Source organism: Dipodomys merriami, unplaced genomic scaffold (genome assembly GCF_024711535.1).
Source record: "Dipodomys merriami isolate MVZ:Mamm:240054 unplaced genomic scaffold, mDipMer1.0.p SCAF_577, whole genome shotgun sequence".
In the NCBI taxonomy this organism is placed as follows: domain Eukaryota; kingdom Metazoa; phylum Chordata; class Mammalia; order Rodentia; family Heteromyidae; genus Dipodomys; species Dipodomys merriami.
The window spans coordinates 467,181-479,478 of NW_027206154.1; the positions used below are offsets into that span (position 1 = coordinate 467,181).

A 12,298-nucleotide genomic window follows, 5' to 3' on the forward strand; every position below is an offset into this window, starting at 1 on the left:
AAGGCAATCAGGGGCTTAATCTGTATTGTATTTTAATTTCTTTTTTTGTGGGGGGGCGGGGTCCGGTCGTGGGGCCTGAACTCTGGGCCTGGGCGCTGTCCCTCAGCTCTTCATCTCAAGGCTAGAGCTCTACCACTTGAGACACAGCGCCACTTCCGGCTTTTTCTTTTTGCTTATGTGGTGCTGAGGAATCGAACCCAGGGCCTCATGCATGCAAGGCAAGCGCTCTACCACTGAGCCACCTTCCCAGCCCCTGTATTTTAATTTCTTGGTGGGAATGTCTCTATCCAGAGAAGTGAAGGGGCATGGCTTTACATTTCTCCCCATAACTGCCCTCACTTCCTTCTGCCACAGACTTTTTGGCAAGAACACAATTTCCATTTCTAGTCATTGCCACTGCTTATCCAACACAGCTTGAACTGAACCTTTTTTTCCTATTCAGGAAGTTAAGTCCCTGCCTTTCCATGTAGACAATGACACCCTATAAGTGTTCCTCATTCTTACTTAATTAAAGTCTAATCCATTCTTGTCCTCCAGTTTTTCACTGTTTCCCTTGTGACATTCATACATCGTATTCTTTTCAAGCCTGGGTTTAAGTATAGAACAATGGACAAAAATAGCTACCATATTTTTTTGTGCCACTATGTACTGGTAGATGCATAGTTCAAAGAATATTTGCCTTTTCACTCAATAAAATTTTGGGGAATTTTATTTCAGTAATAAAAATAAAATTAAAAAACATGCAAAAAAAGAATATTTGCCTTTTATTTTCCTTGGAGTTCTAGACAGATCTCTTTTCTTAACTGCCTAGGTCCCGCCATTGACTTGGAAAAAGTAAAGTCAGAATGTCTCGAGCCCGAGCCGGAGTTACGGAGCACTTTCAGTGAGGAAGCAAATACGTCGTCCTATTTCCCTGCTCCTGCACCTGTCATGGACAAGTATATCCTAGACAATGGAAAGGTAGTGTTTAAAGCTCAATATCCATTCCCTGCAAGTGTCTGCTAGTCAGAGTAAAGTGGAGAGTATGGTGGGAGCTTTCCAAAATGGCTAGGCTGATTGGCCTTCTGGCCCAGCCCTGAATGACTATTTGCATAATTGATTTGCAATAACTAGTGTAGGTCTGCTGGGACTTTTCCTCTTCCTTATTTTTTTTAAATATGGGGCCAGAGTAACTATAAAACTAAAACAACATTTTAAAATAACTTATGAGTGAGATTTAAAAAAAAACAAATTACCTTAATAGTTGGATGAAGTTGTCCTACCTTCCTATAAAACCAGATGCTTAACATTGACATGGTAAACTAGAACTGAAATACCTGGTTTACAGATAGCAACTCCATGTACATTCACTCACTATTTATGAAGTTCATTCCCAGTCTCCATCCTACACCAGGGATGCAGAGGTAAATGAAACACTTTTTGTCCCTAAGCCACCTCCCGCTGTGCATTCAGTGGTAGCTACCCCACAATCCTAAGGCCACATACCACTGTTCAGATTTTCTCCTGAAAGACAAATGCCTGAAAAGTAAAGCTATCACCATTGGAAGTCTTAAAATCGCGTAAACACAGGGCAGGGGAGGAAATGGTTCTGATATCCTTGTGAGACCCTGGTAAATTCATCTTTGAGGAGGTCCAACAGAGCCTTTTGTGTAGGCCGGGGTAAAATCCAGATTTAGTGTTATATCCTCTGCCTCCACAGCACACATTATAGACCTTACCTTGGCTTTTCCCCAGAGTCATCTGTTATCAGTACATTTTTTTTCTTGCCTCATACTACAAAAGGTCTCTGTTTATCTGGTATTGTTCCCTAGTGGGTGGATAAAAAAGAAAGATTGTTTGATTTGGGTTTGTCCAGATAAAACCCCACAACTGGCCAACCTGAGCCAAAGCAAATATTGTCAAGCTGAGGAAATGAAACTTGTTAGTCTTCAGGGCTCTCTTGGATATGCTGTTCTTCCCTGCATCTCCCACTGAGTGCTCCTCCCCTGAAGGAGCAGGGCTGACGCAGGCCCAGGCTTTGTCTTTTCCTCACTTAACAGACTTCACCAGTCAGCCTTGCAGAGGACAGGCATGGTGACCCAGTGGGAAGTAGGAACCCTGAGTTTGTAGCAGAGCAGAGCTCTAACTCTGTCCTACCTGTGTGACCTTGGGCAGGTCCTTCGCCTCTCTGGGCCTCAGCATCCTTACCATGAAAGACAGATTGGACTAATTCTCTCCATAGGTCTTTTGGACTCAAACTGTGTACCTAAGTTTGGTGAATCTTCCCTAGTTGAAGATAAAAGAATAGAAGAATATTCTGGGTTTGTTGATTTTCTTTTAGTCATGTCCACATAGTGGAGTGACTACAGTTTTTCTTAACATAGCTTCCAAGAGAAATCTATTTCTCTCTTGCTTTGAAGGCTGATGGACAGTTCTGAGCATCGCAAGGAGGCCTCTTTTGCAAAGGTAACATTCTCCCCAAGGAAACAGCTATGGAAGCTCCATTTAATTCTTTGCCCATCAATTGATCAATAGACCTTGGGAATGTGTCTTTTGTTTTTCTTTTCTTTTTTTACCCAACATGTTGCTATAAAACTCACCTAGTTTTTGTTGGCAGCTCATTTGTAGTCAGGCAGAGAGATTTATTAAAGGGGAGGAAAGCAGATACCCTGGAGATGGATGGCAGCCTCCCACCGCGGCATTTCTCTCATCCCATGAGCACCCTCACTGCTCCTGGCTCCACTCTCTTCTCCGACCCTTCCTTCTCTTTGTGCAAGTAATATCTGAAGGGCCTGGAGCCCTGAAATGGGATTAATTTAGAATAGGTAATCTGTTTTGTCCTTTTAAGTGTTCACAAGGAAATACTTTGTTGCCATATTTTTAATCACTTTCCCTGATAAATAATACTAACATTCTGTTCATGTTTGCATGAATAGGTCATACCACACAAGTTACTTTTCGATCCTCATGAAGCACATTACTTTTCTTTGTTGAAGATGCTTTATTTCAAAAATTCACTGGAGCCAGGCACCGGTGGCTCACACCTATAATTTTAACTACTCAGGAGGCTGAAATTTGAGGATAGCAGTTCAAAGCCAGCCCAGGCAGGAAAGTTTTGAGACTCTTATCTCCAATTAACCACCAGAAAACTGGAAGTGGCCCTGTGATTCAAGTGGTAGAGTGCTCGCCTTGAGCTGAAGAGCTGAGGGACAGAGCCCAGGCCCAAGCCCCACGACCAACAACAACAACAAACTCACTGGATCATAAGCCTGCAAAGAACATTAAATAATCTTAATTTACACATGGCATGAATGAGGAAACACATCTAGAGAAAGGACTCATCTATTATTGAACAGGTTAGAGGCAGTCAGAAACAAAAAGCCACATCTCCTGTCTCCTGGGCAAGTGCTCTTTCCAGTCAATTTTGTTGTACCCCTGAGAGATGCACACTGCTCAGGTGGCCTCAAGTATGGTGACCTCCTGAGGCCTTGTCTCAAGTGTCCAGGATCAGCCCACAAATGTTTTTACCTGGGGCCATTCTATTCTGTGTTATAACATTGATCAGCCTTCTACTCAAGAAAATGTCAGAAAGTGTTCTTTTCTCCAAGGAACAGTAACTCTTCAGAACTGAAAACCAGTGCCATTAAGATGTGTTAGTATGTCCAGTTGTTTCTTACATCCATGTTCAGATTGGTCCTGATCACTTTATAAGGACAGGAGAGGCAAAGCCTTGACCTCCCCTAACTGAAATATGCCATGAGGCACAGACTAGAGTCAGGATAAAGGCTCCACATAGGATGGAGATTTCAGAACTTAGCCCTGGTGCAGTTAAACAGTGTTTCCTGGATTTTAGGCTGGGGCTGGAAAAATTAGCAAGCTTTTGGTGACTGAAGGGAAGTCATTAATTAATTCCTGGACATGGGAAATGGCATGAGCAGAGATACACAAATAGGCAAAGAAGGACCAGGGTATAGCAGTTAGTGGATTTGAGTGGGGTGGGGGGGCTTGAACTGAGGGCCTGGGCAATGGCCCTTAGCCATTTTACACTCCAAGCTAGCACTCTACCACTTGAGCCACAGCTTCATTTGTGGCTTTATGGTAGTTTGTTGGAGATAAGAATTTAATGAGCTTTCCTTCCTGGGATGGCTTTGAACTACTATCCTCAGATCTCAACCTCCTGAGTAACTAGGATTACAAGCGTGAACCACTGGTGCCCAGCTTAGCTCATCTCATTTAATCAAAGCAACTCTATGAATTAGCAGATATTATGCCCATGGAATCTTGAAAAAGTGACAGTTGGTAAAGTGACCAGTTGCCATTAACCCTCTAGTAAGAAGAGACAGAATTTGCACCTAGGAAGACAGGTCAGAGCCCCTCCCCACCCACTTCCCCCCGCTCCTCTTTCTCTCATAGCACACTACAAGTAAAAGCAAGTAGAGGAGTTCAGGAGATTCATAGAGGGATGGACCTATGCTTTAAGTTCATAGATAGACTAGACCTGGGATCTTCATGAATCTTTAAAGACACTCTGAAGAGATCAGATCTAATGTGATAAGAAACAGGGAGCTGTTCAGAATTCCAAGGGATTGACATATAAAAACAGAGTTGGAAGACTGCTGAGGTCATCTAGTCAAAGAAGGAAAGCAGTGTTTTAAGACTATTAATGTCAGTGATTATAGGATGGCTTAGTACAGTGACTGGAGACAAGTCCAGCCCATGGCTTCTTTCCTAATTTCCCTGTCTGCAGGAGTGAATGCACTGAGGGCTGGCACAGGGCATGGCTAGCAGATGCAGAAGAAATCTCAAGAACTGAGCATTAAAGTGTTAGGTTTGCTCTTTTTGGCTGCATTAGTACCACCTTCACACTTGGAGACAGCAGGGAAAGCTGAGATGAGCTGGGTTACATAGATCTGAGTTGAAATCTTGATTTCAAGGTTTACTGTGTGTTTTGGTAAAAGTAATTTAGACCCTCTGAATCTCTGTTCATAGCTGAAAAACAGGAATAATAGTTTCAACCTATTTCTATCTCTTAAGGTTGTACTGAGGATTGAATAAATTGTGTTCAGTGTAGGCACTCCAAAAGTACCAATGACTGCATTGTCTTCAAAAAGCATTGGGTTAAAGTGTCATTGTACATTTAAGAATAAAAAATTAAAAGATGAGAGGAAAACAAGATCAGGATAGAAAAGGGTAGGCTGAATTCATCCTCCACGCTAAGGTTTTCTGATTCAGAACTTATCCAATTCAGAACTTTATCCAATTCAAAGTTCCCTGTTTTCCCTTATCATCTCAGGAAGCTTGTGTGGGTGACTCAAGTGTCATCAAGGGAAGTTGACTAAGAGGGCATCAGGCCACCCACCAGGTACCCACTACCCATCTGCAGTTCCACCTGCAGGAAAAGGCCCAATTTGATCTTGACTAGACAACACGTCTCACCCCAGGGTTGCTTATCTTTCTGAGCAGAACAAACTGATTTTCGATACTGATGTTGACAACAGAGTGAGGCCAGGTGAACCTGGGTCTCCAGTCACTGTTGTGGTCTGAGCGATCTTTTAAACAAAAGGAAGTGAAGTCAGCTGTAGCAGGTGGGCTGTTTACTTCCTAATAATAGAGAGTAAGCTATGCTACTAGTTTCTTTTCTTTATGATAGTTAGAAAACCTCAGTAATTGGTAAAGAAGTGCTGCTGGCTGACCTGTCCATCTCTGAGCCCACTTTCTTTCCCAAGCCATACTTTACCAGAAAGAGCATTAATCACTTTTGAGCAATTGGTCTTGTGGTTTGCCATCAGTTTGGGTGGATGCACAGTCTCTCAGAGCAGGACCTCTCTTGAGACATCTTCTGACCTTGTGATAATGGTGACTTGCAGGTCTTTCTGAAAACAAGGACCTTCAGCTGAGCCTCCTCATGCCCCTTGGAAAGTTCAGCTCATTAGCAGCTGCCTCCCCTCCATCCCACAGAGGCCATTTCCTCCTTTCATAGTTTCAGCAGAAGCTCAACATAAATGGCAACGTCAAAGTCAAAACTATTTTTAATGATTAATCTTAGCAAATGGTTTACAAGTTGTTAAGAGGCAGAAAGGAGCACAGATTTAAAAGCTTGTGGCTTATTGCAAGATCATTCTGGAGTAAAGAGAGTATAGTAATTTATTGACTCTGCATGCCAACTTTCTGGTTGCTTCCCTTATAAAGGAGTATAAGATTGTGTTCATTTTTATGTGCTATCAGAATTAACCTAGGTACATGGTGGCTGCATTTAATTTGACAAAGATCATAGGTGTTTTGAGCCAGCAGGATGAACTTTGAGATGAGATACACACCTCCTACTTGATAGACAGAGAAACTGCAGCTCAGAGCAGGGGAACGGTTCACACAAGCATATCCCCTTTTAGTGGCAGAGCCTGGGCAGCTACTCACCTCGTGCACTTCAAACTGAGCTGTCAGTTGTAATCATCTAGGGAGCCTTCAACCATCCTGACATTTACTTCACACCTAGATATGTGTCCCAGAATATTCACATTAAAAGGAAGCTGGTTGATGTTTCTTCTTCCTCTTCCTCCTCCTCTTCCTCCTCCTCCTCCTCTTCTTCTATTTTCTTTTTTCTTTCTTTTCTTTATTCTTCTCATCTTCATATTATTATTGTTGTTGTTATTACTAGTCTTCTTCCTCTTCTTCCTTCTTTTTTTTTTTTAATTTGTGTGTGTACTGATACTGGGGCTTGAACTTAGGGCATGGTTGTATCTCAGCTTTTTCGTGCAGGGCTAGCACTCTGTCACTTGAGTCATAGCTCCACTTCTGACTTTTTTTGAGGTGCTTAACTAAAGATAAAAGAGTCAGGCTGGGAAGGTGGCTCAGTGGTAGAGCACTTGCCTTGCATGCCTGAGGCCCTGGGTTCGATTCCTCAGCACCACATAAGCAAAAAAAAAGCCAGAAGTGGCGTTGTGACTCAAGTGGTAGAGTGCTATCCTTGAGCTGAAGAGCTGAGGGACACTGCTCAGGCCCAGAGTTCAGGCCCCACGACCGGACCCCCCCCCCAAAAAGATAAAGAGTTTCACATATTTTCTTGCACCAGCTGGCTTAGACCATGATCATCAGATCTCAGCCTTTTGAGTAGCTAGCATTACAGGCTATGAGCCACAGCCCAGCTGAGACCGGTCTCTCTAACATATAACACAGAAAGGCGTTAAACATTCATGTCCTGAGATTTGGCAGGCTCTGATTAGCTTTGCAATTACATGAATATAGTTTAGAACTTATAGCTCTGCCACTTACTAGTTGGGTAACATCTGGAAAAATCATTTCCACCTTGATTAATCTGGGTTTTTCATCTGAAGTTTAGTTAGTGTCATAATACCATCTAGGATTGCCAAAATTTGAATTAGTGAGTATAAAATCTTAAATAAAGCCTGGCACACTATAGATGTTCAATAAATAATAGCTGTTATTACCCTTAAAGAGTGTTTAATTTACTGTGTGTGGCATGCATTCCTGATAGTTGTATAGCAGTGCTTTTTTAAGGACAGAAGCAGTTTCCAGCTGCCCACCTGTCAGACTAAACAGGTGTGATGTTCTTATCTCTTTCAGGTCCATCTGGGAAGCGGGATTTGGGTTGATGAGGAGAAATGGCACCAGCTACAAGTAACCCAAGGAGATTCCAAGTACACAAAGAACTTGGCAGTCATGATTTGGGGAACAGATGTTCTGAAAAACAGAAGTGTCACAGGAGTTGCCACGAAAAAAAAAAAGGATGCTGTCCCGAAGCCACCCCTCTCACCTCACAAGCTAAGCATCGTCAGAGGTGAGTCACAGGGCAGAGCCACAGTGGCTGACATTCCACTCAATCTACCAGGAATGTATAAGGCACAAACACTGAAGCCCCTGTGTGTTGGGCCCTTGATCAGGAGACAGTCACACCAGAGCCAGTATTCCAGACGTCATTGACAAGCTCACCTAGGACAGGGTGAATAGCTAGGACACAAATACAGCTCCAGGAACTATCATGAGAGAGGGACAGACAGCATGCTGGGAGTCCTCAGGAGAGGAGGATGCCAAAAAACCAGGGAAGAGTTCCTAGAGAAAGATGTCACTGAATGGGGCCTTGAACATCAGACATGGAGATGCAGGTGTGTGGAAAGGTACTTCGGGAGGCAGATGACTGGAACAGAAGTGTGGAGATGGGAAAGGAGTGCTGTGTGTGTAGGGAGCAGTATAGGTTCTGGCTGGGCCGTAGTTCTTATGGTGCTAGCTCTGTGCCTGGAACAATAAATGAGAGAAAGACTGGCTGAGGGGCACTAGATGTCATTTCTTTGTACTGTTTGAAAGGGTAGACAGAGAAACAAAGACATTTGTCTCCCGAAGAGACACATATTCTGGACTCCTGGATTTTTTTTCCTTCTTCCCTTTTCTCCCTCCCTCACTCCCTCCTTTCTTCTCTTCTTCTTTTCGTCCTCTCTTCCAGGACCATATATCTCTCATTTCCTTATCTTCTCATTTCTTTTTGTCCCTTTCTCTTTCCCACCTTCTCTCCCTCCACTCACCAAGCTCTCACCCTCTGCTGGATTCCAAGGACACATAGAAGAACAAGACTTAGTACTCATCTATGAGGAGCTCATAAGAGAACATAAAAACTCATAGGAGAACATAAGAACGTCTCATTATTGTACAGATAACACAAAACAAAGGGACAGACAGTGGAGCAGAGGGAGAAGAGAGAATATAGTAATTGCTAATTATTTTGAGCACTTATTATGTCTCAGGTTCTGGTTTTTTTTTTTAATGAGTCTGTCTTGACACACTTTTACATATATTAACTCATTATCTCACTAACAACCCAACTGTTGGCTGCTATTATTATCCTTTTGCATAGATAAGGAAACTGAGATGCAGGGATATTAGGGAACTTGCTCTGGTCATAAAGCTGGCAGGATGAGAACCAGGAGTCCCATCAGCAGAGCTGGCTTCAAAACCTGACTCATAGCCATTACCCTCCAAGGGCCAGTCTGCCATATTCTGATGGAGAAAGTAAGACTCCGTGAGTTGGCATGTGTATTTTAAGCAGACTTTGTGGTCTGAACAGGTGCTGTGGGAAGGCAACAAATATGTCCATGATCAAGTCAGTTTCTGGTACTCTGAGCATCATAGCAGGCTACCTTAGTTAGGGTATGTGAGGAGGCCTGCTTGACCCAGGGTCCTCTAGCTGGATGTGGAAGACATGCAGCCCTGGGAAGGACTGTAGAATGGCAAGTCTGGCAGAGTAAGCTATAGTGCAAAATCCAGCATGCTCAAGGGGTGAAGAAACTCAAGGGTGAAAAGTGAGGTTAGGGAGGTGGACGTGAGACAGTTTTTCCAGGGATGTGAAGCCTTGATGAGTATCTTGTGTTTACTAACCATAGAGGAAATGGAAGCCTTCACTGGGTGAAGGAGTGATTAATGGGAGGTCAGTAAGAAGACTGAGGCAGTGATCTGGAGGGGAATTGATGCTCACAGACAAAGGGTAGAGCAGGGGAAGCAGAGATAAATGGACAGAGATTAAAGGACCATCCTTAAACTCAGGATACAGCTACAGGTTTCAGAGCCTGAGTTGAAACCCACACAGTCCCAGCTCGGCTCAAAGGCTTTCTATTGTGAAAGTATGGCTGGCCTGTGATTAACTGATTCAGGCAGCCGCTTTTAGGTACTCAGAAATAACTTTCAGTCTGGCTGCTGCCTGAAATGAATAGGCTGATTTTGGAGGCTGCCCTATGAAAGAAGTCTTCCTGGGGGGAGGGATCCCTGCTTTGCCAAACTCTGCCTCTGGGACACTTGTTATGATGTGATTCAGCAAGTCCCAGGGGCCTTCAGAAAACTGGCCGTCCCTACCATTGTCACACGTTGGTATCAAATCATCCACTGTGTATCTGCCTCAGGGTGGAGGCCTGTAATGATCTCCCACATTTTCATTGTCTGGTGCCATGCCTGGTACCCATTAAATGAGACTTGAGTAAATGAAACAGATTATGAGGTAATCCCTGATCAGCCTTTAGGGTGATTTTTTTTTTCCAAATCGCTTTCTTCCATGTTTCGTTTCCCCAACTGCAAACTTTCCTCTTAAAGTAGTAGTCAGGGCTGCTTAGAATTGTAGCAGTAAAACTGTCTAGTAGACACCTCAGCTCTTTGATTTAGGGCCACTGCAGACTGGAGCAAGTCTTCCCAGGGTCCCTCTCTCATCCCCTTCCCCACTTTCCAAGCCCTTTGTAAACTTTCTCTACTTTCAAAACATAACAAGGGCTGGGAAGGTGGCTCAGTGGTAGAGTGCTTGCCTTGCATGCCTGAGGCCCTGGGTTTGATTCCTTAGCACCACATAAGCAAAAAGAAAACAGCTGAAAGTGGCGCTGTGGCTCAAGTGGTAGAGCGCTAGCCTTGAGCTGAAGAGCTGAGGGACAGCGCCCAGGCCCAGAGTTCAGGCCCACGACCGGACCCCAAAAAAAAAAATTAACAAAATCTCACTCCGAAGAAGGCCTTGTCTCTTCCTTCACAGAGAAAAGCAAGCGAATTTTCACAGCCTCAACTATCATACCTACTGTAATCCCCCATTCTTCTGCATCTCGTTCCAGAAAAGGTTTCCTTCTGGATGAGGCTGTTGGTTATCTCTCTCTAGGCTCTGCATTGAGGTCCACTGGCCTTCCTAATACCTGTTCCAGTTGTGTTCCCCTCTCCTGGTCCCTTCCCAGAATGATTGCATATACTTTGACTACTCATTTCTACCAAAAGCAAACCCAGCACTCACAGGCCACTCTTGTCACCTCGCTGCGGCCATGTCTATCTTCCTTTGCAGGTCCAGGCTTCTTGAAGCATGTGTCTACACTGTTTCTGTTCTGGTGATGTCCCTGCTATTTGCCTCCACTCCCCCCATCTACCCGAAGTATTTTCAGCCGTCACTGGGAAGTGCCATGTGATTTCTCATCGCTAAATCCAAGGTCTAATTCCAAAGCTCCCTTCTCAGTAGCATCATTGGACGTGACCATCCCTTCCTTTCTAAGCCTCTTGTCCTACAGTGTGCACTGGACCCCTTCCCTTCTGCCTCCTCGGTGTCTTGGGCGGGCCTCTTTCCCCCTTCCACACTGTCCTCACTGACCTCCCTTCCTGCCCTCCCCTTGCTCTCAGTGTGCCCGCTGCCATCAGTTAAAACCCGCTCCTCCCCTCTGGCTTAAGGTTGATCTGGCCTCAGGTGACTCCACTAATTTCATCTCACATAATTCCCAAATACTTCCTACTGCCCGTGCTGTAGCCACCAAAGCTTTCTTCCAGCTTCCTCCTGTCCTCACTGCCCACGGTGTTATTCCTTCTGAGCCACACATCCTGCCTGCTTGTCATCCAGAGGGGCCTCCATGGCCTCCCCCTCCCAAGCAGTGCCTCCATTGCTTTGTCGCATGACCCTATGTAAAGACTCTGCACAGCATTTCAGATTTACTTCATAATTGTCTTTCTCCTTTGCCTCCATGGTAAGCTAAGTTTTATGAGCCTCTTGTTCGGGGCTAGGATGGATAAAGCACTTAATAAATATTTGCCTTCCCCTCAAAGCCTTCTGCAACTTCTACATTCCCTGACTGGGTGAATGGTACCTCTCTCTCGGGCCTCCCTTGCTATCTGTCTGACCCTCAGTACCTTTCAAGCTCTTCACTTCTCCTCATGCCCATTGTCTCTATGAAAGGGAAGGGCACATCTTTATTCTCCTGAATTACTTCTAGTAGCTTCCATATTCCTCTCCCCATCGTGTAACCAGACTGAGTTTTCAGATATGATCCCTTTACCACCACCCATCACAGCCAGAATTCTCCTTATTGAAGGGTAAGTTACTACATCATATAAACACCTGCACAATCTAGCCCTTGTCTATATTCCCAGTTTCATTTTATTTCAGCAATGTTACCCTTGGTCCCTTAAGTTATTACCAGGATGAAAGACTTTTATTTCCTGCCCAAGCCTCAACCCCTCTCACCCTGGGCATTTGCACATGCTATTCCCAGTGCCTGGAACAGAGTTACACTACTCCCTACCCCATCCTGCTTTGCTGAGCTAACAGTTGCTCACCACCCAGATCTGCTTAAGGGAATCATCCTACAGGAGGCTGTTTCTGACCTCACAGGACAGTGGGTGCTTCTGTCCTGTGTCCCACAGTGCTTAGGACTAACCTCAGTCCTCTTTTCATCACAGATTCCTAAGAACCTTGTGTGAATACTGGTCTTGTGAGTAGATGAGAAGGAAATTAACTTGTCCAAGGCCATACCAATTATTAGAAAGCAAGCCCAGCTAAACTGGGTTTTCAGGCATTGCATTTGTTACC

The 12,298-nt window shown here is 44.4% G+C and overlaps 1 protein-coding gene across 10 annotated transcripts in view; it reads left to right on the forward strand.

Annotated features, from left to right (window-relative positions):
- Positions 1-12,298, forward strand: part of LOC138813031 (BEN domain-containing protein 5) — a 624,491-nt gene that overhangs the window by 409,793 nt on the left and 202,400 nt on the right. For 6 of the 10 annotated variants that reach the window (XM_070001305.1, XM_070001314.1, XM_070001311.1 and 3 more), the window contains 2 exons: positions 812-960; positions 7,561-7,774. The exons of the other annotated variants lie outside the window; for them this stretch is intronic. In XM_070001305.1, coding sequence (XP_069857406.1) covers positions 812-960; positions 7,561-7,774 — 363 coding nt within the window. The remainder of the gene's footprint in view (positions 1-811; positions 961-7,560; positions 7,775-12,298) is intronic. 10 annotated transcript variants of the gene reach the window in all.